Source organism: Pagrus major, chromosome 8 (genome assembly GCF_040436345.1).
Source record: "Pagrus major chromosome 8, Pma_NU_1.0".
In the NCBI taxonomy this organism is placed as follows: Eukaryota; Metazoa; Chordata; class Actinopteri; order Spariformes; family Sparidae; genus Pagrus; species Pagrus major.
Genome location: NC_133222.1, coordinates 23419817 through 23445576, shown reverse-complemented (window position 1 = coordinate 23445576; position 25760 = coordinate 23419817). Strand labels below are relative to the sequence as shown.

At 42.5% G+C, this 25760-nt stretch overlaps 1 protein-coding gene across 1 annotated transcript in view; it reads right to left on the bottom strand.

The window, feature by feature from the left end:
- Positions 1-8293, bottom strand: part of LOC141000984 (carbohydrate sulfotransferase 1-like) — a 31184-nt gene extending 22891 nt beyond the window's left edge. The window contains exons 1-2 of the mRNA XM_073471883.1: positions 8251-8293; positions 5879-6264 (exon numbers count right to left, since the gene is read on the bottom strand). Of these exons, the coding sequence (XP_073327984.1) occupies positions 5879-6226 (348 nt within the window). The 5' untranslated portion in view covers positions 6227-6264; positions 8251-8293. The remainder of the gene's footprint in view (positions 1-5878; positions 6265-8250) is intronic.
- Positions 8294-25760: the final 17467 nt, after the last annotated feature.

Sequence of the window (25760 nt, the reverse complement as noted above, 5' to 3'; positions counted from 1 at the left end):
TAATATTAAAGAGGCTGGCCCTCTTAACACTGCCTAGTACAAATATAAATTACCTCCAAAAAAGACATCAATCAATAATATGAGACTGGCCTTCTTGACACCATTAAATGATGATGAAAGATGTGCATGTTGAAAAGGCATCTGAAGTGCATTCAAACACCCTCAAACTAATTTAGTAAAGTCACTCACCAAACCATAGCTTCATTGTAGAATAGTCCAGCTTATGTGTTGTGTTTATCACTAAAGCAGTGGTTGTACCTCATGAGGAGGAGTTTCTCAGACAATCCTCCTCAGAGTCAAAACAAGACTGCCCAGGCCGAGGAACATCCCCACAGATGCACTAGATGGTGTCACTGTGTTGAATGTCATGGAAATGATTATTGCACAATTGTGCATGAGGAGGCACATTTGAAGATAATTGATGAACTTACGTTGAACTGTAAAATGAACTGTTAAATTGGTAAATTAGTGACTGTAATGTGATTCTTGAATTTAGGAACAATGTTACATTACGGTGTTACAGACAAATGTAATTAGTTTTCAACACTGGTGATGTCACATGTATTACTGATCAAGTGCCACAAAGGTTGCTGAGCTGACTGAACAGTCAGTGCCACCTCGGCTCTGTGCATTTGCTAGAAAAGCTCCAACCTCCAAAGTCCCTGAAATACTGACTACGCACTCTGAAATTCAGATTCTGCAAAACCCAACTGAATACTAATGCAGAAACTGAAAGATGGAGGAAGGTCTGAACTTGAAAAACATCAATAGTGATACAGAGCTGCCATAATATTTGTTAGTAGCCAACCTGCGATCCAGAGCGCTGCCTAACTTTTGCTCAACAACAAATATTAAAGTCTCTTACCACATCATGTCATGTTGTCACGAGAATCCAACAGTCTGCAATACTGCTTGTATTTTCATTAACACAGCACCCAGTCAAGCACCCAAAATCCTCATAAAGCAGCTTTCTTATGGCAAATGGTTTGGAGATTGGTGAGACACTGAGTGAACTGACTCACTAAGCCTAGTGCTATCTGCGCTGTAGGAGGCTAACTGTGGGCTGTGATAGTGTAGTCAAGACCGCACCAACCGAGACCAAGACAATACCAAGACCAGAGAGTACCGAGACGGACACAAGGCCAAGACATTTGGAGGTCGAGACCGAGACAAGACCAAGACTTTTAGGGGTCGAGACCGAGACAAGACCAAGACCATATATATCAAAGGAAAATCATAACAAAACATCAAAATGTGAGTTTTCTTTTTTTTAGCTGGGGGAAATCTTTACACTACCAATGATTTGAAGTTATTAGCTGTTTTTGAGAGGGTCCTTTTTCACTCTTATCAGTAAGGCATGGACAAAAAGCCTATCAGCAGTGGTCTTGACCGGTTTCGTTCAAAAAACCCAAGTCCGCCCAGTCCAAGACCGAGACAAGACCGAGTAAAAAATGCCCTTGATTCCAAGACAAGACCAAGAACCTCAAAAAATGGACTTGAGACCAGTCTCGAGACCAAGACCGATCTCGAGTACTACAACGTTAGGCTGTGATGGGCAATGTTACAACATCACTTGTGCATTGTTGCATTTTCCCAGAATTTAAACATAGTATTGTGTTTACATGTGTAGGAACACATGTCCATCGCCTCTGCATTCCATTGAGGTTCTGTTCTTGCATTAATTACTCCTCTCATCTGCAAGCTGACTGTTTTCAGGAAAGAGACACCATGAAGTCTCTCACCTCTTCACCTGACTTGTTTTGCTTTCAATGAAACCATCAGATGGATGCTTCACAGGAGAACCCCTCTCCTTTATTTACAGCTTTGAATAACCATTTGTCCTCTTCCCCCACTCAAGATATTTACACTCCTTTCTCTCAGGTCGGTCGAGTTCATCATCAAATGAATCCACTCTCCAAAGTAAGAGTACTCTGGGCCTCTTCTCTGTTTTTCTAGCCCTCCTGCCCAAATGGTTTACGACTATGCTTCTCTTATCACACATTCCAACCTATAATGGTTTCTGCACTCATCCAGATTTCAAGCAAGTTCTAAAATACCATTAAACCAGGAACTCATCCTCTTAATTCTAACAAATTAGGATTCAGTAAAAGAAGTTCATAAAACTGATCTTTTTCCCATTTCTCTACGATTAAGATTGACTGAGACCAAGTTTTAATGTTTAAAATGTCCTGTGCTCCGTGGAACCACAGCACCTCCTGATGGTGAGTCCTGGTACAGTTGGACGAGCTGTTTAAGAAATATTCTGTTTAATATGTTTATTGTTATCACCAGTAAATGTCTCTGATATGTTTTTGTTTTAACAAGTATTAAGCTAGAACTAGGAGAAATATGTATAAGTGATCAATTCTACCAGTTCTACCTACTGTATATTCAAGTGTGTTTTCTTTTACGTTTTAATCAAGTTTTAATTCCTTTTGAATGTTAAGTGATTTTAATCATGTCATAATCCTTTTCATGATAGACAAAGTACATCTATTGAGCCATGGTGAGATTCTGCGAAAGGTGAAGCACGGTTTTGAAACGTTTAAAACTATAGTTTAGTTTTAGTGAGTTCCTGTGAATTTTCACACTTTATACTATCTACTTGGAGACAAAAAAAGCCGGCAGCCCTGCCCCCAGGCACGCCCGCCATTTGGAGACAACAAAAACAGAGAGACATCACTTCTCTCAAGTTAGTCTAGGCTTAGTCTCACTCTTACTCCTGAAACTTACTTAGTTTGTACCAGAACGAAGTTCTGTTTTAATTTGTTTTATACAGTTAAGTATCGTAACCTGATTTAGAGGAAGTGAACTTAATTTAGATTATCTTGCATTAACTAACAATGGAAGATCCGCCTGATCAACGTATCATCCTCGGTTATTTTATTCAAAAAGTTAGATTTAGTTTACAAAGTCAGAGCCTGAGAACCACCCGAAGCAACGAAGAAGAACATCTTTATTAAAATCATCATCACGACACTACAGCAACTTGCTGTGTCCAAAACCGTGCATGCGGTTTCCAACGAAAGACAGACTCTTTGACAAGCCCCCAGCGCTCGCTAGCGGTACCATCCTGCTGGGCATTGAGCCAAGATCTTCACCGGATCGGTACTGGACGAACTGCGCTCTTCCTAAGACATCGGACCGAGGTCTCCAACCGGCTGATACTGGACGAGCTGACCCTCAGCCATTGGACCGGGACTGCCAGCTAGAGTCGCAAATCACCTGAGGGAACCCGCCTCCGCAGACTCAACCACTCTGCTAAGAAAGTAGGCTCTCCATCACTCATAACAGCTGGATTCACACATGATACATGAGATGGTGTCTATGGCTCTGATCTTTTAGTTTAAGAGAAATTCGGTTAGGATTTTGGTAGTATTAAAATTACTCCCGTAATATTTAAATGCTTCAACCTAACTCGTGATCTCACCATCAGCCCATATTCCACTAATAACCCATTACTTAGTTATTCCACATTTCCTGTTACCTGTTTTTATTCATTTAAATTGCCATTTCATTTATTTAATCTGAATTATTTAGTCAATAAACATATTTAACCATATGTCGTTGTCTGTGCAGGTTTGTTTTTAATGTGGAGAACCGATGGATCTGTGTAGAATTCACTAATTCATTTATGAGATTGAATAAATTGATCTGAAATTGATTAGAATTGATACAAGTTAACCTTGTCCAGTCGAATTTGATTAATTACCTCCCGATTATTCAAATAGACAAAACAACGGAGGTGGTGAATCCGTGTACCCTTCGTTCTTTCGTTTCAAAACCAAATTAAAAAAACGGAAAAACAAGTTTGTTTTCATGTTATTCTCTTTTAAACCCAGAACAAAAAAACAGGAAAAACAGAATAACACAAAACCACATTTTGTGCCTGTCTATTCTTTTACGGTTGTTCTACCTGGCGATGACGTAGCGTACACACCACAGACCCATTATTACCGGACTGGACAGCAGCCGAGAGATTTATTAGGTTAGGCTACCCTATTATATCCAATACAATCATGATCTAGTCTGTCCTGAGCCTACAAAACAAAGTTTGAGAAATGTCTGCATGGTGTAGGCTACACCTGCTTACAGTGCAGCTGACAGATGTGCAGCCATATATATTTTCCTCATCGCTACCTGAGCCACCATCTGATCCTTCCTCCCTCACGTCCTGAGGAGTCTCCTGGACATATTCTGTATTCTGTGATTTCCCTCTTTTCATTTCTAACCGTTCAGTTTTTGCTGGTAAACGCCCGGTGTCTCCTTCTTTCTCTCTTTCCCCCGCCTGCTCGCACGCACGCACGCGATCGCGCCCGATTCACATACCGGTAGGCCTATACAGGTAAAAATAAATGTGATATTATGAAAACATTAGCCTACATATTGTTGTAAATATTTTTCTCTGACAATAGATTAATAATTATAGTAATAGGTTACAATAACAAATGCTTTTATTTTGAAATAGAAATGTGTTGTGTTGTCTTCCGTTAGTGTAGCAGACGTTAAGTTGCTACAAAGAATCTTCTGGTTGCTAGGTAACGAATTGGACCTTTCCTCCTCGTGTTTTTTATTTCGCCTCTGTTGTTTTCCTCCTTGTAACTGTTCAGTATTATGTGTTTTAATCAGTAAATATGATCGGCATTCAGCCCTTAGGCTGAGCCGGCGACTCCCCCGGAAAAAGACAAAGCTTGCCAGTGCAGAGACGCTCTATCTTCAGACCACGTTCTGGCTCACTTCGTGCGCCTCTGACTCCGCAAAAATCTCCCAGCATTCCCCGAATTTTCAGAATATCAAAATAACAAAACAATAAAAATCAAAAACTTAATTTTCATGTTATTCTGTTTTTGTTTTAAAACAGAATAACAGGCACAAAATGTGGTTTTGTGTAATTCTGTTTTTCCTGTTTTTTCGTTCTGGGTTTAAAAGAGAATAACAGAAAAACAAACTTGTTTTTCCATTTTTTTAATTTGGTTTTGAAACGGAAAAACGAAAGAATGAAGGGTACACAAATTGTGGTGCCCCATTAACGAGTGTTTTATTAATTGCCAGTGATTAATAAATTACATTTATTATTAGTGTATCTCCTACACATGTTTAATTTATAAAAATGACCACATTTATCGAATGATGATTCCATTTTCCCTTGGCTTCTGCCTTTGTACATGTAGTGCAGCTGTCTGGTGACTCGTAGTGTTGTCACGATACTGGAATTTATACCTTTGATGAAATACCTTGAAACATATCAATATTCTGTGCCATCTTTGGCCTAAACATTGAAGGCATAACATTTTAGTTTTTTATTTAAGGATTTCAATGAACTTGTGACCATAGTCTTAGAGATTGGGAGGAGGTGGGGCTATGTGGTACCTGCAGTGGTGCATGTGTGTCAACTTGATGTTGGACAGAAGAGAGAGTGAGAAACTGCAGCCGGTACTGCTGTTAGAACTTGTTGCACACAAGTGAACAATCATGTGTTACAGGTGTTATTCAGAGGTGTTTGCTCGACTGTTCTCTTCTATTTGATCCAAAATAAAGTTTAACCAAATAACCCCCCGCAGTTCAGCCTGGAAGATTAATCCCGTCATGTCTGTCAGTGGCCACCCAGCAGCTTGTTTTAGCTCTGACACACAACTAAACGGGCCTTTCTAGATCATGTCCATAAACTGTATTTGCCACGTGTGGAATCAAAGTTTTTGACACATCTCAGAAATAGTAAAAAGAAACGGAATGTATTACTCAGTTGTCTCAAAGAAATGGTTCTAAGTGCATGCTCGAATGTTGTCTTAATATAGGCCAGCAAATAAGATCGTATTGTTTGATTATGGATGATAATTTGATATGAAGTAGGTCGTGTGTATCCATATTACATACTAACCTCTGGATGCTGGTTGAACAGCTGACCCACAAATGAGGATCCACTCCGTGTGGTGGCCAGAATAAGGATGTGGGTTCTTTTGTTGGCATTATAGGAGGGGAGGGAGATGGAGGGGGAGGAGGGGGATTGAGGGAGGATCTCATCGCAGCCCTGCTCTGAGGACTCGAGTGTCTCCTGGCCCAGTCGTGTCAGATCTCTGAGGCTGCAGTTGACAGCATGGCCCGTGGGTGCCAGGCCCACAGAGCACAGCAGGCTTAAAGGTTTGGTGGAGAAGGTGCGGATGGCTGTGTACTGGATAGCTATGGACGCTAATGCTAACAGCACCATGGACTTCCAAGAACACTGCATGGTGGCTGGACAGATGCATCAGGAAGCGACAGCACTGTCTGCTGACAAGGGGTCAAAGACGGGAAGACACAAGGAGGACAGGAGACAGGGAAGACATATTAACACAATTGTCTTTAGTTTTCTTTACAATTTTGGTAAATTCTTGCCAATCAATCTTTCATTTTCAGCAGTAGGCAGCAGATGTCTTTAAGGTCCATTTGCACCTCCCCCATGGCAAAGCAAAAAAAACAGAAATGGTTTAAGAGGCACTGTTTGTGTGTATTAACACAATATCAAGATTTAATTTTTAAATATCATGATTATCTCCAATACAGGTGTATCGACTTACATTCATAAAGTGGACACAAACACAACACTAATGAATGCTCATGTTGCTCTGTAGCTGCTGGATGTGTCAATAGGCAGCTGTTCAAGTTGGTAAGTAATTGTCTACTTTATAAGACAAAACATTTGAATGTTGTTTTCAGCGTGGCAAAAATAATTAATTAATAATGCAGCATTAAGTCATGTGTCCTTTCTGATAAGAATATTGCTAAAAACATATACTGCCTGGTTTTAACTAAGCAAATAGCTAAGAGCCTTCCATTGGATAATTACTGCAGTGATTAATGTGTTTCAGCTGCCAACAAGTTATTGAACCCTGACTGATGCAGTGAGGAGCTTCTCATTTCTTAAACATCCATGTCAGAAGACATATCCTGTGGTGGTGGAGAAGATGTTACTCTGTTTCAGAAGGGTCAAATTATTGGCCTGCAGCAAAGAAAACAACTAAGGAGATGCTGAAACTATTAAAACTGGGTGAAGAACTGTCCAACACATCATTCAAACCTGGAAGGATAGTGGTGAACCATCATCTTCAAGCAGCTAGTAGTGCTAACTACAAACAAAACTCATGACATCATACCAGTGTGATGTGTTGAAAACTTGTATGTTGAGGTAAAGTTGTTGACTCTTTGTCTTCTTTGTCTCACGCATTCAGTCCTTTTTTTCATACCGTTTTATTTCTATTTTTATTTTGTTCATTGAAAACAAAATAAGACTTAATCTGAGCTGCTCTGACTAAAAGTGTATTCACATTGTGGTGAAAAACACCTTTTGCTTGCACCTCCTTCATGACTGCATACTGTAGGTGGTGTGTTGTAACATTTCACTCATATTTCTCTATCTCAGTCGACTGAAAATCCTGATTCATAGCCCGTGCTAATAAGTAAAGAAGGTTATTGAATAGCATAAAATGGAAGTAAAGCACACGCCCTCCCAGAACTCTACAATAACAAATAAGCCTCATTTGGACACCAGGTTTGTTACCTTACACTGGTTGAAACGTAGCACTTTTAAGCACTGTTGGCAATTACCATAAATACATCACACACACAAGAAGGCATCTGGATACTTGCAGAGACAACAGGTGCATTCCTGTGTGGACAGGGGACAACAGATCCCATGTGCACTCCTGTGTGGACAGAGGGGACAACAGATCCCAGGTGCAGTCCTCAATCTACCATCAGTTGATCTGCATAACAACTGTGTGTATCCAGACCCTGTCATATGGGAACCATCGATCTACCACAAATGCACTATTTTACTTGTTTCTCTGAGCCTTTTCCAAAAATTTGATTTTCAAGATGTACATTTTTTGGATTTCTGGTTCTGTGATACATCAGTCCCAAATTCGACTTCAACTACGCCACTGGGCCTATGGCATATCAATCGAATCCGTGCAATTAAAAATAAATGTCCGTCTGTCTGTCATTAAGGTTATCTATCAATCCAGAATAATCCAGTGACAACACTAGCCTGTACATTGGCAGCACAATGCAGGCGCTAATCCAGCCTGACATCAGTCTGTCAGAGTCGTGCTAGCTGAAGCCTTATTTCCTCTCAGTGCTTCTGGCTGGGAGCTAACAGCGACAGAGCGGGAGGTTGTTGTCGTCCTACACATCACAGGCCGCTCCATCCCTGAACACCGACACCTCCCCGGGTCTGGTTACGCCTCCCCGGGGCCTGCCGGTGCGTCTGGTTACCTCTCGTCTGTGTTTTAGCCGTCAGCAGCATGAAGCGACGGGCTGGCCGTGGTGTAGACATGATGATGCTGCTGCTGCTGCTGTTGCTGTGTGGCTCCACCGCTCGCTGAGTGTGTCTGTGATCCGCACAAGGAGGACGAGGACAGGAGACAGTCCGAATATGACCGAACCCACTGTGTCAGGAACCGTGACGAGCGGCGACAACATCCACATCCACATCCATCCACATCCACTGCTGGACTGCTTCGTGACCGGTAGCTACAGGTCTGTTTACGGCTCTCTCTACCGCACTACATTCTCTCTCTCTGTCTCTCTGCAACTCTCTCTCTCTCTCAATTCAATTCAATTCAAAGGGGCTTTATTGGCATGAAAGTTTAACAACAATGTTGCCAAAGAATCTGTCCAAACACTCGGACAGAACACAACAAATAACAACACCAACACAACACCAAGATTGATTTACGTTAATTATAGTGTGTGTGTGTGTGTGTGTGTGTGTGTGTGTGTGTGTGTGTGTGTGTGTGTCGGTCACTCACTGTCCCTCAGGTTGTGGCATGTTGACACATATTGGGCAGCAGATATGCCCTGTCTCCTCCCAGGAGTATTTTTAATGTTGAGAGGTCTATGAAGGTATATTTGGTGCAAAAGTCCTGAGCAGTTGTGACAGTGAATTTGTATCTGTATAAAAAAGAGTCACATGTGTATCAGTAAAGTTGAAGTCACAGAGAAGGAGTTGCACACCTGTAGAATTTTTTTGTGTCCCACAAATAGAACTCAACAGTTACACCTTCTCAAATTCTTCATTACAAGTGCACAAATCCTGTTACAAATCACAAATTAAGAAATACCTGCTCTCACACGTTTTGCTCCAATTGTTGCAGCAAAAATGGTGCAAAACACATGTGCACACCTGTATCAAAGAATGTGAAGATGTGGACAAAATTTGAACATCTGTAAATCAGTATGTGAGTTCGTGTAATGAGAGTTGCACACCTGTAGAATTCTTTCTCACAAATATAGATTTTTTTCTTGGATATTTTTTCAGCACACAAACAAATCAGTAACTACAAGTGCTTGAATCTGCTGCTGCGGGTCACAAATCAGTAACTACAACTGCTTGAATCTGCTACTACGGGTCACAAATGCCGTTTTCCTCTTTCAAATCCCCCGCGCTCTGACTTTTACACCAAATATCTCAGCGTAGTTGGGGCAAAAGTGATTTGTGTACCTGCAAACGCGATTCGTATCTGTAGAGAATGGGGCGGGCTTTGTTCGGGGATCAGAGAACCACAATTGGCCAGTTCTTCTTCTTCTTTGAGTCGTAATGGTGGTAGGCAAAGTTGCTTATACGCCATTGCCACCACCTATTGGACTGGAGCGTGGAGCCGACCGTGGCATCTTAACAGCAAAACATCCCGCCTAGCCATCAGCCAGAGCTGCTGTCACGTCTTGAATAGACCGCCTTGACTCAGCGGAGGAGTTGGCGTCTGATGTTTAAGGTGCGTATGTTTTCTGATATCACCACCGTTATACATTTATGTATCGTTTTATTATGCACTCCAGTCAGCTACGCTGGTGAAACATGTTTAGTTAGGTTAGCTCCCCTTGCTTCCCGAACCGTAAAGTAGCTAGCTAACAAATTATAACGTTAGCTATGTCACTAGGTCGCCTTTTTTTGTGTTAAAAATACATTTTGCTGCCATCCACAGAGCAGTACACAGACCAGCTTGATGCTGGTACTCCAGTCTGCATCTCTGTACCACAGTCTACTGTATGTAATACACTGACTGTGTAGTACCTCATACAACCACAATTCAAAGAACCCAAACTATTCTTTAAATACTTCTATTTAAGTAAATCATAATATTTCTTCCACCACTGCCTACACATACTAGCCTTCACCTTATTGTTTTATAATTATTTAGGAAACGCCATTAATTTCATGTTAAGTGAATACTCATGATATGACACTCACCTGGGAAGACCCAGCCTGATCTGACATTTTTCTAGAAGGCAAAACAGAATCAATGCACATAATTGAATATGAGGGTATAGCGACAGACGACTAGATAGCAAGAAAAGTTAACATAGCTAACGTTATAATTTGTTAGCTAGCTACGTTTTCGGGAAGCAAGGGGAGCTAACCTAACTAAACATGTTTCACCAATGTAGTTGACTGGATTGCATAATAAAACGATACACAAACGTATAACGGTGGTGATATCAGAAAACATACTTACCTTAACAGGGCTCTACGCTGACATGTTTCCCAATGAGCACATGTGCTCCATATATGGGATCACAAAAAATATGTAGCTATTTATCGATGCTTAACACTTCACACTTAAATAGGCATAAATTTTGATTTACAGTGTTTTTATAGTCTTTGATTTCATTTTTTTTTTCATTTCAGGCAGCACAAAACAATTTTTTTAATTTACAGTGTTTGATTTCATTTTTTTCATTTCAGGCAAAACAAAACAATTTTTTTCAGCTTCTGGCCCCTGCAGTATTTGCAAAACAATGGTTTTGGTGTTCACTGTCTGATAACTAAACAGGTCCATCACTCAACAAAATAAAGAGAAATGTCCCACAAAGCAACGTCACATGACCAAACAACTGTAACGTAGTAACTGGTCGTCTCTTTGGCAACTTACTATATGAGGAAAAGCCTCTGTCCGACCGACTCTTCATCACATTTCTGCCCGAAAAACAGCGTCTGTCCCCGTCAAAAAACTTTAATTCACCAACTGTTCGTCGCGGTGAAAAAAATCACCACGATGGTCAGTCCTCCCGACCGAGACTCAGTGAACTTTCCCCCCAGAAAACAGCCTCCCTCCCCGCGAGTGAAATTGTCAGACAGCGTCCTGTTGACTGATGGTGATTATGTAATTATGTAATTTAGAGAAAAACATAACTTTGTCACTTTCCAGGATGTTTGGTGGGTCAGGATCTCAACCACAACACATTATAACAGCATCCATATAATTATAAACAGTCAGCAGGTACATGTTTAGACAAACAGGAGGACGCCAAGAAACACCTTGAAAAAAACACATACGTCATCATCATGACGTGTACTGTCACGCCTCTTTTGGAGCCGCAGCGCCGGCTTTCTGTGTGAATTACACTCTGGTTCGTCTTTTACGCCGGAGCTGCTCGGCTCTGTGTGAACAACCAACGGTGGAGAATTGGCGAACCGCCGCTGCGGCGATAATGCGGCGTCTCTGTGTGAAAAGGGCTGGTAACTTGTGGTTGTGATGGTAACTTGTGACCTTTGCTCGCACACTGTGCGCCGAAATCATTTTCCCGGTTCGCACATACATTTTTTAGGGGCAAATGCGAGTGAAATGCTCGCGCTGTAGAGTCCTGCTTAAACATCAGACATCCTCTGCTGAGTCAAGGCGGTCTATAGACCCCTTCACAGATTGTAAACATCCGGGTGGGCGGGGAGATCACTGGAGGCAGAAGAAACATTTGAACACAGTGGCTAGGTAGCTAGTTAGTATTGTTTAGGCTTGTTTGGCTATCGTTATCGTACACAAAATGGCTAAAGAAGGTGAGAATTTATCGCAGTATGTACAGACACTCACTGTACGGGATCGGGAGTGTTATTTAAAAAAATTGACATTATCAGATGGGACCATCTTGACCGACCCTTACGCACTCAGTCAATGGAAGGACGACGTGACAGGTTTACCCTCTGTTGAATGGCTGGAGATTTACACTTACTTCATAGAGAAACCAAGCGTCTACAGTAAAGAAAAACGTAGGGCATATAAATCGCTAGATGCCTACAACTATGTCCTAAATGGTCATGTCCAAGACTTGCAATACAAAGATATATCAGACGAGTTTTGTGTTGTGCGAGCCGAAGTTTTACCTAGCCAGCACCAAGGCCACAAGACAACGATGTACCAGGCTTGGGTTATCGTGAGTCGAACAAACAACTACGTCTTCACTGCAAACTGCACTTGCATGGCTGAGTAAGTAACTTACATTGAATGTTTTCTAGCCTATTTTCACATCATGTGTTTAGTTATTGTGATGGTAGCCTATAACACAGGCCAGAAACAGTAAGAAACAGTAAGATAATTAACAGGCATTGCAGATTAGCACAATCAATGTTAGACGTTGTTATGCTCTATAAACATGTTAGCTATCACTCAATTTAATTTTCTATCTGATATTGCAGCCTAGGATCCTGTTGCAGTCATTCAGCAGCCATACTATTTGGGAACTGCCCATTGGTCCGACCTCCCATTGGTCCGACCTCCCATTCGTCCGACAAAATGCCCATTGGTCCGACCTCCCATTGGTTCGACCTCCCGTTACTCCGACAAAATCAACCACAAGTCGGACCAATAGGAGGTCGAACCAATGGGTGGTCCCGTTAGTTCGACCTGTCATCCCTACTTTCTTACAAGCGCTTTCATTGCGAGCATGCGTCTCTCTCTCTCTCTCTCTCTCTCTCTCTCTCTGAGAGTTTGTTTTAACTCTGCTGTCCCAATGCTTTGGCAACATTGTATATCACAGTCGTGCCAATAAAGCAAATTGAAAGAGAGAGAGAGAGAGAGAGAGAGAGAGAGAGCTCTCGGAAACGCGCGCACACACACACACACACACACACACACGGACGGAGCGGAGCCAGTTTCCTCTCGGTGCCGTTAACCGATTGTGCCAGATGCGCCAGAGCGCGCACCTCTGCTGCCCGACAAGGACAAGCCCGTCCCACACAAAGAAGAAAGTGGCGGCGCTTGGAGGAGACCATTGCTCGTCTCAAAAGGGACTACAGTCAAGGGGTCAGAAACCTAAGGCAGTACTGGGATGCAGTTCTGCACTGCCTCCACAATTTTCTTTGAGTGGGGCGGGAGGTAGGAGAGAGAGGATAAGGGAGGACAGAGGAGCAGGGAGGCAAGAGGGGAGGGAGAGAGGGGATGTGTGGATGAGAGAGAGAGGTGCAAGAAGGAGAGGAGGGAGGAAAGAGAGGAGGAGGATGGAGGAGAGAGGAAGACAGGCAGGAGAGAGAGGAGGAGGGAGGACAGAGGAGCAGGGAGGCAAGAGGGGAGGGAGAGAGGGGATGTGTGGATGAGAGAGAGAGGTGCAAGAAGGAGAGGAGGGAGGAAAGAGAGGAGGAGGATGGAGGAGAGAGGAAGACAGGCAGGAGAGAGAGGAGGAGGGAGAAGGAGTGTTGTTCAGTTGTATTTGTTTGTTATTTATGTTTTGTTCTATTAAAGTTCATTTTCAATTGTTGCAATATTTTGTCACGTGATCATTAGAAATCCTGTCTCCAACCGCATCTTGGTCACCAAACATTGTTTGATTCTCATTACAGATTTCAGCTAAATCTAACCTGAGTGGGCCAAAAAAAAATCCCCGTTTCCAGCGTGCGCAAAACGAATTATTCCATTCAACCTGGCAAAGTAAAAATTTTTTTTAAAAAAACGGTCAATATTTCGTTTTTCTATAACCAAAAAATGAAACATTGGTGTTTGTTTTCCTGTTTTCAGCTAAAAACAGAACAAATAATAAACAGGGAAACCAAATAATAAATAATAAATCAACTTTTCTAGCGAGAGAGAGACAGATAGCGCACATGTATACACGTGTGTGTGAGTGAGTGAGTGTGTGTGTGTGTGTGTGTGTGTGTGTGTGTGTGTGTGTGAGAGAGAGAGAGAGAGAACCCGATCCACCTGTCTGTCAATGAGACACACATGTAAGAGTACGTGTGGTTTATTGTGTTTGTGAAGTTTTTTTCAATGTTTAATTATGGACACTATAATGAGCGCGCAGCAGTGCGTAAAAGCCGTGCGTAATGACAGCTCCTCCCCGGTGAAACACAATAAACTGCACCTCTTCTCTCACGTGTGTCTCATTGACAGGTGGAGCCTATATGAATAATTACATAAATTAATATACGCTGTAACGTCGGGCTTTTCCTTGCTCAGCAGCCTCGGTGAGCGGAGAGAGATAAACACAATGTAAACAGCTGAGAATTTGGACACCCATTTCTCGCAACTTCATGATATGTCTCTCCATTCATGAACATATCATAATAATAGAGATGTATGGCTCGAGTTAGGTAATTATAACGTATTATATACAGAAAAAATAAATATTGACCGTTTTTTTGTTTTTGTTTTTTGTTTTCCTTTGCCAGATTGAATGGAATAATCGAATGGACGATTGCGAGGTGTGGAGAGATCTGGCACCTTTGATTTTAAATCAGCAGTTGCACATTTCTGCAAAATGCTAAAAAGTAAATTGCCATAAGGCAGAAATAGGTTAAGAGATTTTTCTGGTTTGTTTCCAAAGAGTTTTTACTCCGCTTTATTTCAAACACAGACTGTACAGTGAAAGGACATTTTTTAATTTCAAGTTGGCAGCTCTCAAATATCCGACCTGTCTGTTTAGATTACAGATGCATTAGTCCAGTTCGAACTAGTGAGGACCTCCCATTAGTTCGAACTCTCATTACTCCGATTGTCGGAACAATGGGAGTTCGAACTAATGGGAGGTCGAACTAATGGGAGGTCGGACCAATGGGAGGTCAAACTAATGGGAGGTCGGACCAATGGGTGGTCGGACCAGTGCCATGGACCCTACTATTTAAGGTGGAGTTGTATGTTAGGATGGGGAGAACAGCACAGCCAGCAGTCACATCAGGGGAATGCCTCTGGAAAGGGACAAAGAGAGAGGCCAAACCAGCCAGGCTTAGTGACATCAAATTCCAGAGGCCTTCGACAGGAAAGTTGACAGCAGCCCCAGCCAAAGTCAGAAAGTTCAGTAGCAGTGCTAGAGGTACCAGTATTAGGCTTAAAGGGTCTGGCCAGTCATGATCATTGTCGGAGTGTGAGGGAGGGAGGGAGGGAGGGAGGGAGGGAGGGAGGGAGATGGGGAAAGGAAGGGAAGTGGCAGGGAAGGATGAAGGGTGGGAGAAAGGTAGAGACACAGAGGGAGAGCAGGAAAGGGAGTGAAAGGGTAGGAGAGATAGGGAGGGAGTGAAAAGAGAGGAGACAGAGAGAGAGAGAGAGAGTGAAAGGGAGGGAAAATGGAGAGAGTGAAATGGAAGGGAAATAGAATGAGAGAGATGGGATGAGAGAGTGGAAGGGAGGAATTATTGAGAGAAAGAGAGAGAGAAAAACATACACACACACACAGTTCTGAGTAAATAATGATTGTCATTACTTGAGGTTTAAAGGGATAGTTCAGATTTTTTGACATGAAGTTGTATGACATCCTCACCATCAGTGTCGTGCATCAGCAGTGACTTTCCCCCCACTGCGTCCTGTGAGCCGAGGTCTGTCCCGCTGTTGTTGCTGAAGAAAGTAGTTACGGCTAGTTTGCGGGGTCACGAAGATAAAGCGTTTTGCTTCAAAAAAAAATATCCGTTCAAAAGAGTAAAACATTTGCATCACAAAATCGTTTATGACAAAAAAGTCAGACCTCACGATCACCTGGCACTATTTCCCCTCCCTTCGTATCACTGCGCGCTTCCGCCTGTTGACACACGGCACCGCTCCGTCAGCTGTTTCACGGTGTTTACATGCTCGGATGTGCGAGAGAGCTAACGTGAGAGCTAACGTGAGTACTAGCGAGATTATTAGACAAGAGGATATATAAAAATGGTGCGGATTTGCGATTATCCGGGTTGCAACAACAAAGCTCACACCAAGTCGCCGTATATATTTCACCGCTTTCCTGTCACGGACATTGCTATTAGGCAACTTTGGCTTCTTGCCATAGGCTTGAACATTGAAGCGGGACTGCCAAGGGTGAAAAAGCTTCGTGTGTGTAGTGCACACTTCAGCAAGGCGATTATGTTCCTACACGCCCAGGAAAGAGGAAGAAACATGTTTTGAAGAGCGCTGCTGTGCCACGACCCCAGGTAAGAACAACTATCCACAAGCTAAAGATGGTGCCTTTTTATATGATGGCTGTTATTATTATTGTCAGCAACTTGGACCGCTTCTCTGTCTCCCTCCTCTCTCTCTGCCCGTTCTAACTCCATTTGACGAAGCTCGGTGTCTGTGTATTCGGGTTCATAAAGATATCCCTTTGGCTCTGTGGTAAAAGGAATGTCTTCATCACTCGTTTCGTAGTCAGACATATTTACGTTTACCATCCGAGCATGTAAACACCGTGAAACAGCTGACGGAGCGGTGCCGTGTGTCAACAGGCGGAAGCGCGCAGTGATACGAAGGGAGGGGAAATAGTGCCAGGTGATCGTGAGGTCTGACTTTTTTATCATAAACGATTTTGTGATGCAAATGTTTTACTCCTTTGAACGGATATTGTTTTTTGAAGCAAAACGCTTTATCTTCGTGACCCCGCAAACTAGCCGTAACTACTTTCTTCAGCAACAACAGCGGGACAGACCTCGGCTCACAGGACGCAGTGGGGGGAAAGTCACTGCTGATGCACGACACTGATGGTGAGGATGTCATACAACTTCATGTCAAAAAATCCGAACTATCCCTTTAAGTTTACTTTCAAGTCAAGTCAAACTTTACATACAGCAAAAATAGACAAAAAAGAAAAGTAGTCTGACACAGGTTTGCAGTGTAGTAGTCTGTATCAGGGTCTGTGTTAGTGTGAAGCAGGTTTAAAGATTCAAAAGAGCTGTATTGAACGCATAAATCCATTAGTCTACACCAAATACAACCAATAATAGCATGTTCATGGTGCTATATTAATATAATCCAGGATAATGCGTTTTTTTCCTTCCTCTTCCTCTAGAACTCACAGATGAAGACATCCAAGAACTCCGCTCGATTTCCCCTGACGCTGCCATTCTAACCAGCATGGAGGACAGTGAGACTGACACTGCATCAGAGTGTGAGCTAGTAGAGGATCTTCCGGAGGAGTTGCCAGAGCCACTCTCTGCCATGTACGACCCCACACTTGGACAGCAGAACCCAGTTGGCATAGCTGAGAAATGTGAAGAGGCTTACCTCAACATGAAGCGCAACATCCACCCTGACCAGTGTGAGAGACTAGAAGTGAAAACAAAACAGTAGGCAAAGTCCCAAGACTGGCACACTCACAGGGAAGGCAGGATTACCAGCACAACATTTTATAGTGTATGTACAGGTAATGGTGACCATTTATCCGAAACCACGAGGAGTGGATGCAGAGAAGGGGGACAGAGGGGAAGGGGGGTGAAGAGGAGTGGATGGAGAAAGGAGGAGTGGATTGAGAGAGAATGGGGGGTTCAGCATAAAGTCTAGATTGCTGCATTGATCCCACATTCGGCTAGTGCACACAGCAGAGTAACTTTGTGAGCCAATAGTCCTGATTTGTTTCATGTCCCAGTCTATAACTATACCTGTATATAATTTGCACTTGTATTTGCACTTTGCACTTGTATATATGTTTCTATTTCTGGACAATGGATTAAGACAATACTTTTTCTTTGATATTATTAACCTATCTGAAATACAGTAACTGATGTTGAAATAGTGGCATTTAAAATAAGAGGTGGTCATTTGCTGTACATTAAATGAAGACACTTTAATTCGATTTGAGTTTTATTTGATGATTATTTCATCTTCTTAAATTCTAATCCCAAACAATCATAACAATGTAGTATAACAATTATTGCAATCTAGAAAAAAGCTCAGTATGAAAGGTTTCTCAAAAGGAGCAGTATAGAAAAGTGAACGAGTAAAAAAGCATTTATGTTCTGAGTTCATAGTTTTACTGACACAATACATTTCATACACGTGACGTTACTCTATTTTGGCACTACAGATTTGCAGAGATTCGTCAGGGCACCACAAACAATCACCATGTCATCCAACAGGCTAACTTGGGAAATTTGAATAACAGAATGCAAAATTTTGAAACTCTTCCATCTGCTTATAACTCTCTCTACATGTATTCTCACACGTGCCAGTTGTCTTGATGAGTCTACTTCACATGCCGGTAACTGACTCTTTCCTTTAGTGAAACTTGGTACATGCAAGGTGGCACCATATGCAGCAAGTTCATCCCTGATCAAGAATCCCCTGTCTGCTAAGATTTCATCTCTTGGCTCTAGTAGGTCCAAAAATCCTGATTCCAGTGTTATTTGTTTATCTGACACTCTCCCACCCCAGCCTTTGGACAGGAATGAAACTGCCCCTGCCGGAGTTATTCCCACCAGTCACTTAGCTGTATTATTATGTTTGTAGTTGGACCAGGTCTGAGCTCTAGCAGTCAAGTTAGTAGGTCTCTCTATGAAAATTTCCGTACAGTCAATTATACACCGGCATCTCTTGAAACTTTGCCTGAAACTTTTTGGCATATTTTTAAGGATAGCACCCTTTGCTGGCCACTTAATAATAGATTTTAACATCTTTGCCATTACAGGTAGCCAGGATCTTAGAATGTTTGAAACTGTGCTGAGGGAACAAAGTCTGGACTGTTTTCATCTGTAGAAGCCTCGCCTACAAAATAAGATGAAGCTTTATCAGTGTCAGGCAGTCTAAGCTAACGTTAAATAGCCTACTGGTTGGGCTTGTTAAATTTAGCTACTAAGTTAGTTAGCTACCAAATGTTAGGCATGGCAAGATACACAAGAAAATTATGTATTTAGCTAGTTACCTAGCTAGTAACGTTAGTAGTAATTACCTGATATGAAGTGCGCGCTGCAAACACAAGCATTTTTGATGATTGCCTCCGTCCAGTCCTTTCTTCTGATTGCATTTAGCCATAGTTGTCTCCGTTTTTTTTGACTGGCAGGTGGTATCCGATAATATTTTAGATTTAAGCCATTACTCTTTTGGTTCTGGCACCCGACAGCACAACAAGATGACACCATGGTAGCAGAAATGGCAAAGTCCTGGAGCTACTAACGTTAGTAGTTGCCTCCAAAATCGGTTTGTTTTGCCTCCAGTTGAACACGTGACCTAATCGTGACGTAGGCTCAGAAGGGGCCTATTCAAGACGTGACAGCAGCTCTAGCTGATGGCTAGGCGGGATGTTTTGCTGTGAAGATGCCACGGTCGGCTCCACGCTCCAGTCCAATAGGTGGCGGCAATGGCATATAAGCAACTTTGCCTACCACCATTACGACTCAAAGAAGAAGAACTGGCCAATTGGGGTTCTCTGATCCCCAGAGCGCAGGGAACTTGTGATTTGAAAGAGGAAAACGGCATTTGTGACCCGTAGCAGCAGATTCAGGATTTGTGCACTTGTAATGAAGAATTTGAGAAGGTGTAACTGTTGAGGTGTATTTGTGGGACACAAAAAAATTCTACAGGTGTGCAACTCCTTCTCTGTGACTTCAACTTTACTGATACACATGTGTGACTCTTTTTATACAGATACAAAGTCACAACTGCTCAGGACTTTTGCACCAAATATACCTTCATAGAGGTCGTTCAGTTCTTTGAACTCTGAGATTACCGAATTGAACTTATTAAAATAAATGTTCCTCGTTTCGTTGAATGCTTTACATTGTAGGAGAAAGTGCATCTCTGTCTCAACCTCACCTGTTGAGCAGTGACCACATGTTCTGTTTTCTTTTGGTTGCCATGATTTTTTGTGTCTTCCTGTTTCAATTGTCAGTTTGTGGTCACTGAGCCTGTATTTGGTTAGGATCTGTCTCTGCTTTCTATCTCTGACAGTAGAGAGATATTCTGCTAATTCATAATCTCTTTTTAGGGCTAGATAACATTCTAATCTACTTTGGCTTTTAGTTTCTTCTTTCCAATGTTCCAGGCAGGTTTCTTTACATTGTGTTATAATTTGCTTTACTCTGATTGGTGTTTTGAGAGCAATGTCGTTGTGAGGCTGGTCAGACTGTGTCTGAGAGAGGGCAGCTAGCCTCAGTACCAACTGACATAGTTGACTCTGACTCTGTCTGCCTCTGTCTGTCTCTCTGTCTCTGTCAATTCAATTCAATATGCTTTATTAGCATATAACAGAGACAGTGTTGCCAAAGCATTAAGTAATAATGAGATTACAGTAAAAAGAAAAAGCAAAAGCAAAAAGGTACAATTCGTAAAATCAAGAAAATAGAAAAAAAATTAACACTTGATGTGTGTGTTTGTGTGTGTGTGTGTGTTGATGTTGGTGGTGTGTGTGTGTGTGTGTGTGTGTGTGTGTTGATGTTGGTGGTGTGTGTGTGTGTGTGTGTGTGTGTGTGTGTGTATCGGTACCCGGACAGTGGAGGGTCTGGGTGGTTGTGTATTTAGCTCCTACATTAGACCCTCCATCACACAGTGAGTATCAGTATCAGTATCAATCGTTCTAACAGGAAGGAATTATTCAAAGTTATCAAATAATTTAAAAAATTTAATCATTAAATTATTTATAGATCAAATAAATGTAGTTGACTGATATATTCAAGAAATAAATAAATAATGAAGAATGAAACAATTAAAAAGAAGTCAATACTGAGTTGTGTTTCTCAGGTTCCACTGGCTGTCCTCAGGTCATGACATGAGGTGAATGTAGCTGCAATGCTCTCACATTTAGGCATTTCCCCAAGTAAATATGGGAGTTTCTCTATGTCTGTTATGTTTTCAAATTCAGGGCGTATTTTTATTATATTGGGAAAATGTTCATTTCTCAGAGCCTGGTATTTGGGGCATGAGGTGAGGAAGTGTAGTTCTGACTCTACCTCTTGTCTGTCACAGTGGGAGCAGAGTCTCTCTTCCTCTGGCAGCCAAGGAAAGTGCGTTTTGGCTTATAACTCCCACATACTTTGTCACACATTCAAAAACCTTATATCCACGCGTTCAGTGAATTGTGCTGAATCTCATGATATAGGCCACGCCTATTTCTGCCTACCGTTTTTTTTCCGCAAACTCGCCAAATGTCGCAAACCTATTTTTTCGAACTCCTCCCAGGCAACTTCACAAATTTGCAAGAAGCTTTGCACACAGCATCTGTGGACCCTTCTGACAAAAAGTTATTAAATGAATTTTGAAATTCCAAAGAATACTCAAGTTATTAAATAACAACTTCCTGTACATTTTCTTCCAAACAGGAAGTGTTACATATCTCCACATTGGTGTGTCCCAATGACATGAAACTCAGGTTACTACTTTGCCATGAGCCCCTAAGGCTCTGTGCAAAATTTGGACAGATGACCACTAGGTGGCGCTCTTTAAATTCAAGTATTTATATCTCCACATCAGTTGGTCGGATTAACACAAAACTTGGTACACTCATTGCCAATGCCCTCCTGAGGATAGCTGATGAAGGTGTTACCGATCCGACACTAGGTGGCGCTGTGGTGGCAGTCTAATTTTATATTTGGCACTGTGCCCACACCATAACAATTATGTCAATTAAATTCATAGGGGTGGTATAGACTGGCCCCTGTAACTCACACATCAAAAATGAACAGCAGGTGGCGCTATTATCAAGGCAAAAACGTTTTTGTCCAATAACTCCCACATAATATGGCGCACATTGTGAAACCTTATATCTACGTCTTCCCTGCATACAGCTGAATTGTGTGATGTAGGCCACGCCCACTTTCGGTGCTAAATTTGCATTCGCAAATTCGCGAAATGTCGCAAACCTACTTTTTCAAACTCCTCCCAGGCAATTTCTCCGATTTGCACCAAACTTTGCACACAACATCTGTGGACCCTCCTGACAAAAAGTTATTAAAAGAATTGTGATAGTCTAAAGAACGCCCAAAATATAAAACAACAATTTCCTGCACATTGTGGTCAAACAGACAGTCTTGCATATCTTCACCAAATACAGTCCGGTTAACACATGGACAGTTAAGACACGCACACACAATAATCGGCCAATGGGGCCGGATAAGCGCCACACCCCAACAGCAGCACGCCCCGATGCGCGTGGACTGCGAGGGCCCGTTCATCACTGCTTGCAGTTTTAATTTACTCTGTGTTTTAGTTGTTTCCTTCCAGTATGTGATATAGATTTCTTTTTGTTGGTTGATAATTTGGTTTGGTCTGATTGGCTTGGTGTTGTGGTCCCGAGCGGTGGCGTCGTTAGCTCTGGGCTTCCGGGGCCCCGGACGTTTTTTTCCGGCAAAAATTAAAGTTTTTAATACAGAAATAGACACATCAAATCACCCACTTCAGACAGTCACAACCCTATGACTCTGGTCACAACTCTCACCCGCCCCCTCCGCCCACACGAGCCCAGACCTAACTGCACAGATCACTGCGCGTGAGAAGTTGCCTCAACAACATAAAAGTAACTCCTTCACAGAGCATGACAAGCATGTGCAGACGTCGCAGACATGGATATCCGTAGCTTTTTCAGGCCAAAGGCAATGCTGGCAAAGAATCAAGAACCAACTTCAGGTAACGTTACCTTAGGTAACGATAACGTTAGATAGCACCTCACCTGTAGGCTATTCATCTGCACAGTGGTATTTTCTCTTAACGTGGAAACAGAGTAACAGTTAGGCTAGCAGTAAAATATTGTGTTTTGTTATGAGAGTCGCAACAACAGCTTAACCTCAGTTTAATTGCTGTAGCTGTGTGTGTGTTCTATGTCTGTAGAGTCTAGGTGGAACCTGTGTTGATTTTTCTGACTCTTAGGTCGTTTCTGGAAGACCATGACTTTTGTCTTTTCCAGGTTAACGGTCAGGGCCCAGGTCTGACAGAACTTTTGCAGGTGATCTAGTTGCTTTTGTAGAGCCTCCTTTGATGGAGCGAGCAGTATTAGGTCATCTGCAGATAGTAAGCATTTGACTTCTATGTCAGAGAGGTTGAGACCAGGGATATCTGACTCTTCCAGGGATTTGGCCAATTCATCAATGTAAATATTAAACAGGGTGGGGCTCAGACTGCAGCCCTGCTTCACCCCTCTACTTTGGGGGAAGAAGTCTGTTTCCATGATTCCAATTTTTACAGCGCATTTATTATTTATGTACATTGTCTTAATAATATCGTAGATTTTTCCTTCAGTACCTTGTTCTAGTAATTTCAGAAACAGACCATAATGCCAAATTGAGTCGAATGCTTTCTTGAAATCTACAAAACAAGAGAAGATTGTGTTTTTGTTCTGGTGGACATGTTTCTGGATGAGGGTGTGGAGGGTGTAAATGTGGTCAGTGGTTCTGTGTTGTGGTGTAAAACCAATCTGACTCTTGCTCAGGACATTATGCTCACTGAGGAAGTTTTGCAGACGGCTGTTTAAGATGCTGCAGAATAACTTCCCCAGGTTGCTGCTGACACATATGCCTCTGTAGTTGTTTGGCTCATATTTGTTTCCACTTTTAAAGATTGGAGTGATAATCCCTTGGCTCCAGGTGTCAGGAAAATGTCCAATGTTCAGAATGAGATTGAATAATTTCAATATGGCAGTCTTGATTTTATGGCTGCTAAACTGAAGCATTTCATTTAAGATGCCATCAGGGCCACTTGCCTTCCTTGGCTGCAGGGCCTGGATCTTAGCCAGCAGCTCCCCTTCACTAATTTCATAATCTAAAGGATTTTGGTTGTCTTTAATGATTGATTCAAGGATTTCTAGTTTGTTGAGCAGATTATTTTGGGCTGAATCCAGTGTGATGCACTGTATAGATTTTTAAAGTGTTTTTTCCATATTTCCCCATTTTGAATAGCCAGTTCTTCCTTGTTTGATTTGTTGAATGAATGCCATTTTTTCCAAAAATTATTTGAGTCAATGGACTCAATTACTTCAAGTTGGTGCTGTTCATGCTGCTCCTTTTTAGCTCTCAGTGTTTTTCTATATAATGTACTGACATTATTATTTCCCAATACTGAAGGCGGAGCTCATGATTGTCAGGTTGTCTGTGTTTTTCATTGGATAATTTTCGGAGTGTTTTTCTGAGACACCTGCAATCAGAGTCAAACCACTTTTCATTAGCTGAGTTTGAACTGTGATGCTGAGATTTTTTCAGATTGGATAGAAATGCTGTGTTGTCAAATATGTAGTTAATATCCCGAACAGCCGGTTCAGGCCGTCATTACTGTGGGGATATGAGGTGGTGATAAAATGGTCTAACTGAGATTGGATTGTTGGATGACATGTCATCCTTGCTATTACTTGTCCATCTATAAGGTTGTTTGGAGTGGTTGAGTTTACTGGGCTCTGCTACATGGGGGTCAGTTGGTGTCTTCCTAATGTATAGGGTAATTTTGCTGTGATCAGATAGGGGTGTTACGCTGGGTTCAGACAGGACGCTGAAGCGCTGCAATTAGCTGCGAAGCGCCGTGGAGCGGAGCCATTTTAGTTTCGGCGCCCATGTTAACCAATGGTGTTGTTCACATAGGAAGCGTCGCGGCACTCAGCTCTGCTGCCGGCGCATGCCGTGCAGCGATCGTTTCGGCGTCTGGTCTATTTTTTTTGCATGCCGCGGCCGAATGTGTCAAGCCGGGCAGGAAGTCAAACAAAGCAACATTGAGAGAATCCGGTCGATTTTCAAAATAAAGCAAATTTCAAAATAAAACTATTTTCAATAATTAAACACCCCGATTGACGAATGCGATATATATATGTGTGTGTGTGTGTGTGTGTGTGTGTGTTTTGCGTACACAAAAGAGAGAGAGAGACACAGAGTGGGCTCGCTATAAGGGTGGGGTGTCAAAACATACACACGCAAACAGAGACAGTGAGAGAGAGAGGCAGAGAGACGCCGGAGTTGTTGAAGATGGATGATGTGAAGTTGATTGTGGAAGTGGAGAAGTACAAGGAGTTGTATGACCCCCAGCATACATTCTACAAGGACAGCTCCAACGCTGTGACTACAGAACAGCCGAGGAGCAGAGTCACTTGCTGAACGGCGCTGAGAAATTCGCGTCTGGTGTAAACAGAAGGGCTGTGGCTCGCGAGAGAATTTCCGAGCGCGTCACTTCGCGGCACTTCGGCATCCTGTCTGAACCTGGCGTTAGGGGGCTGACAGTGAATGCTCTTAGACAGAGGGGCTCTAGGTCTGTAATACTATAGTCCACTGTGCTGTTGCCAAGAGGAGAGCTGTTTGTGTAGAGACCAAAGGAGTCCCCTCGAAGCCGACCGTTGACTATGTACAGACCCAGTGTGCGACATAACTGCAGCAATTGATGCCCATTTCTGTTGACGGTTTTGTCAAAGTTGTTCCTGTGCCAATGTGAAGGAGAGGGGATGTTGATCTGGCATGAGCCATCATGAATGGCATAAGCAGGGAGCGCAGCAGCAAAGAAAAACCCAGACAGAGCAGAGCAACCAACAAGATACAATGGTAAGGTTCATAACAGATGACGGGAGGAGCTGGGGTGGAGGTGGGTTGCAAAAAAGCCAGCAGAGGAAGCAGCAAGGGAGGTCGGGCCAGAGCAGTTTAAATAGCGCGCTCTGAATGCAATTTCCCAATAGGAAGCAGGCACGGGGAGTCAGCTGAGCCATCAGCTGATCTGCTTGGTGTTGACAGCTACGCTGTTGATGCTGATTTAGAGCTTGACGTCGTGGCCTGCCAGAACTAACGCTACGCTTGATTTCAGTCAGGACCACTTTGTCTAAATATTTTTTTATTTACTTGCACAAGTTTCATTTGGCGGTATGGTACTGTTCTGGGACCCCCTGCTCTTCCA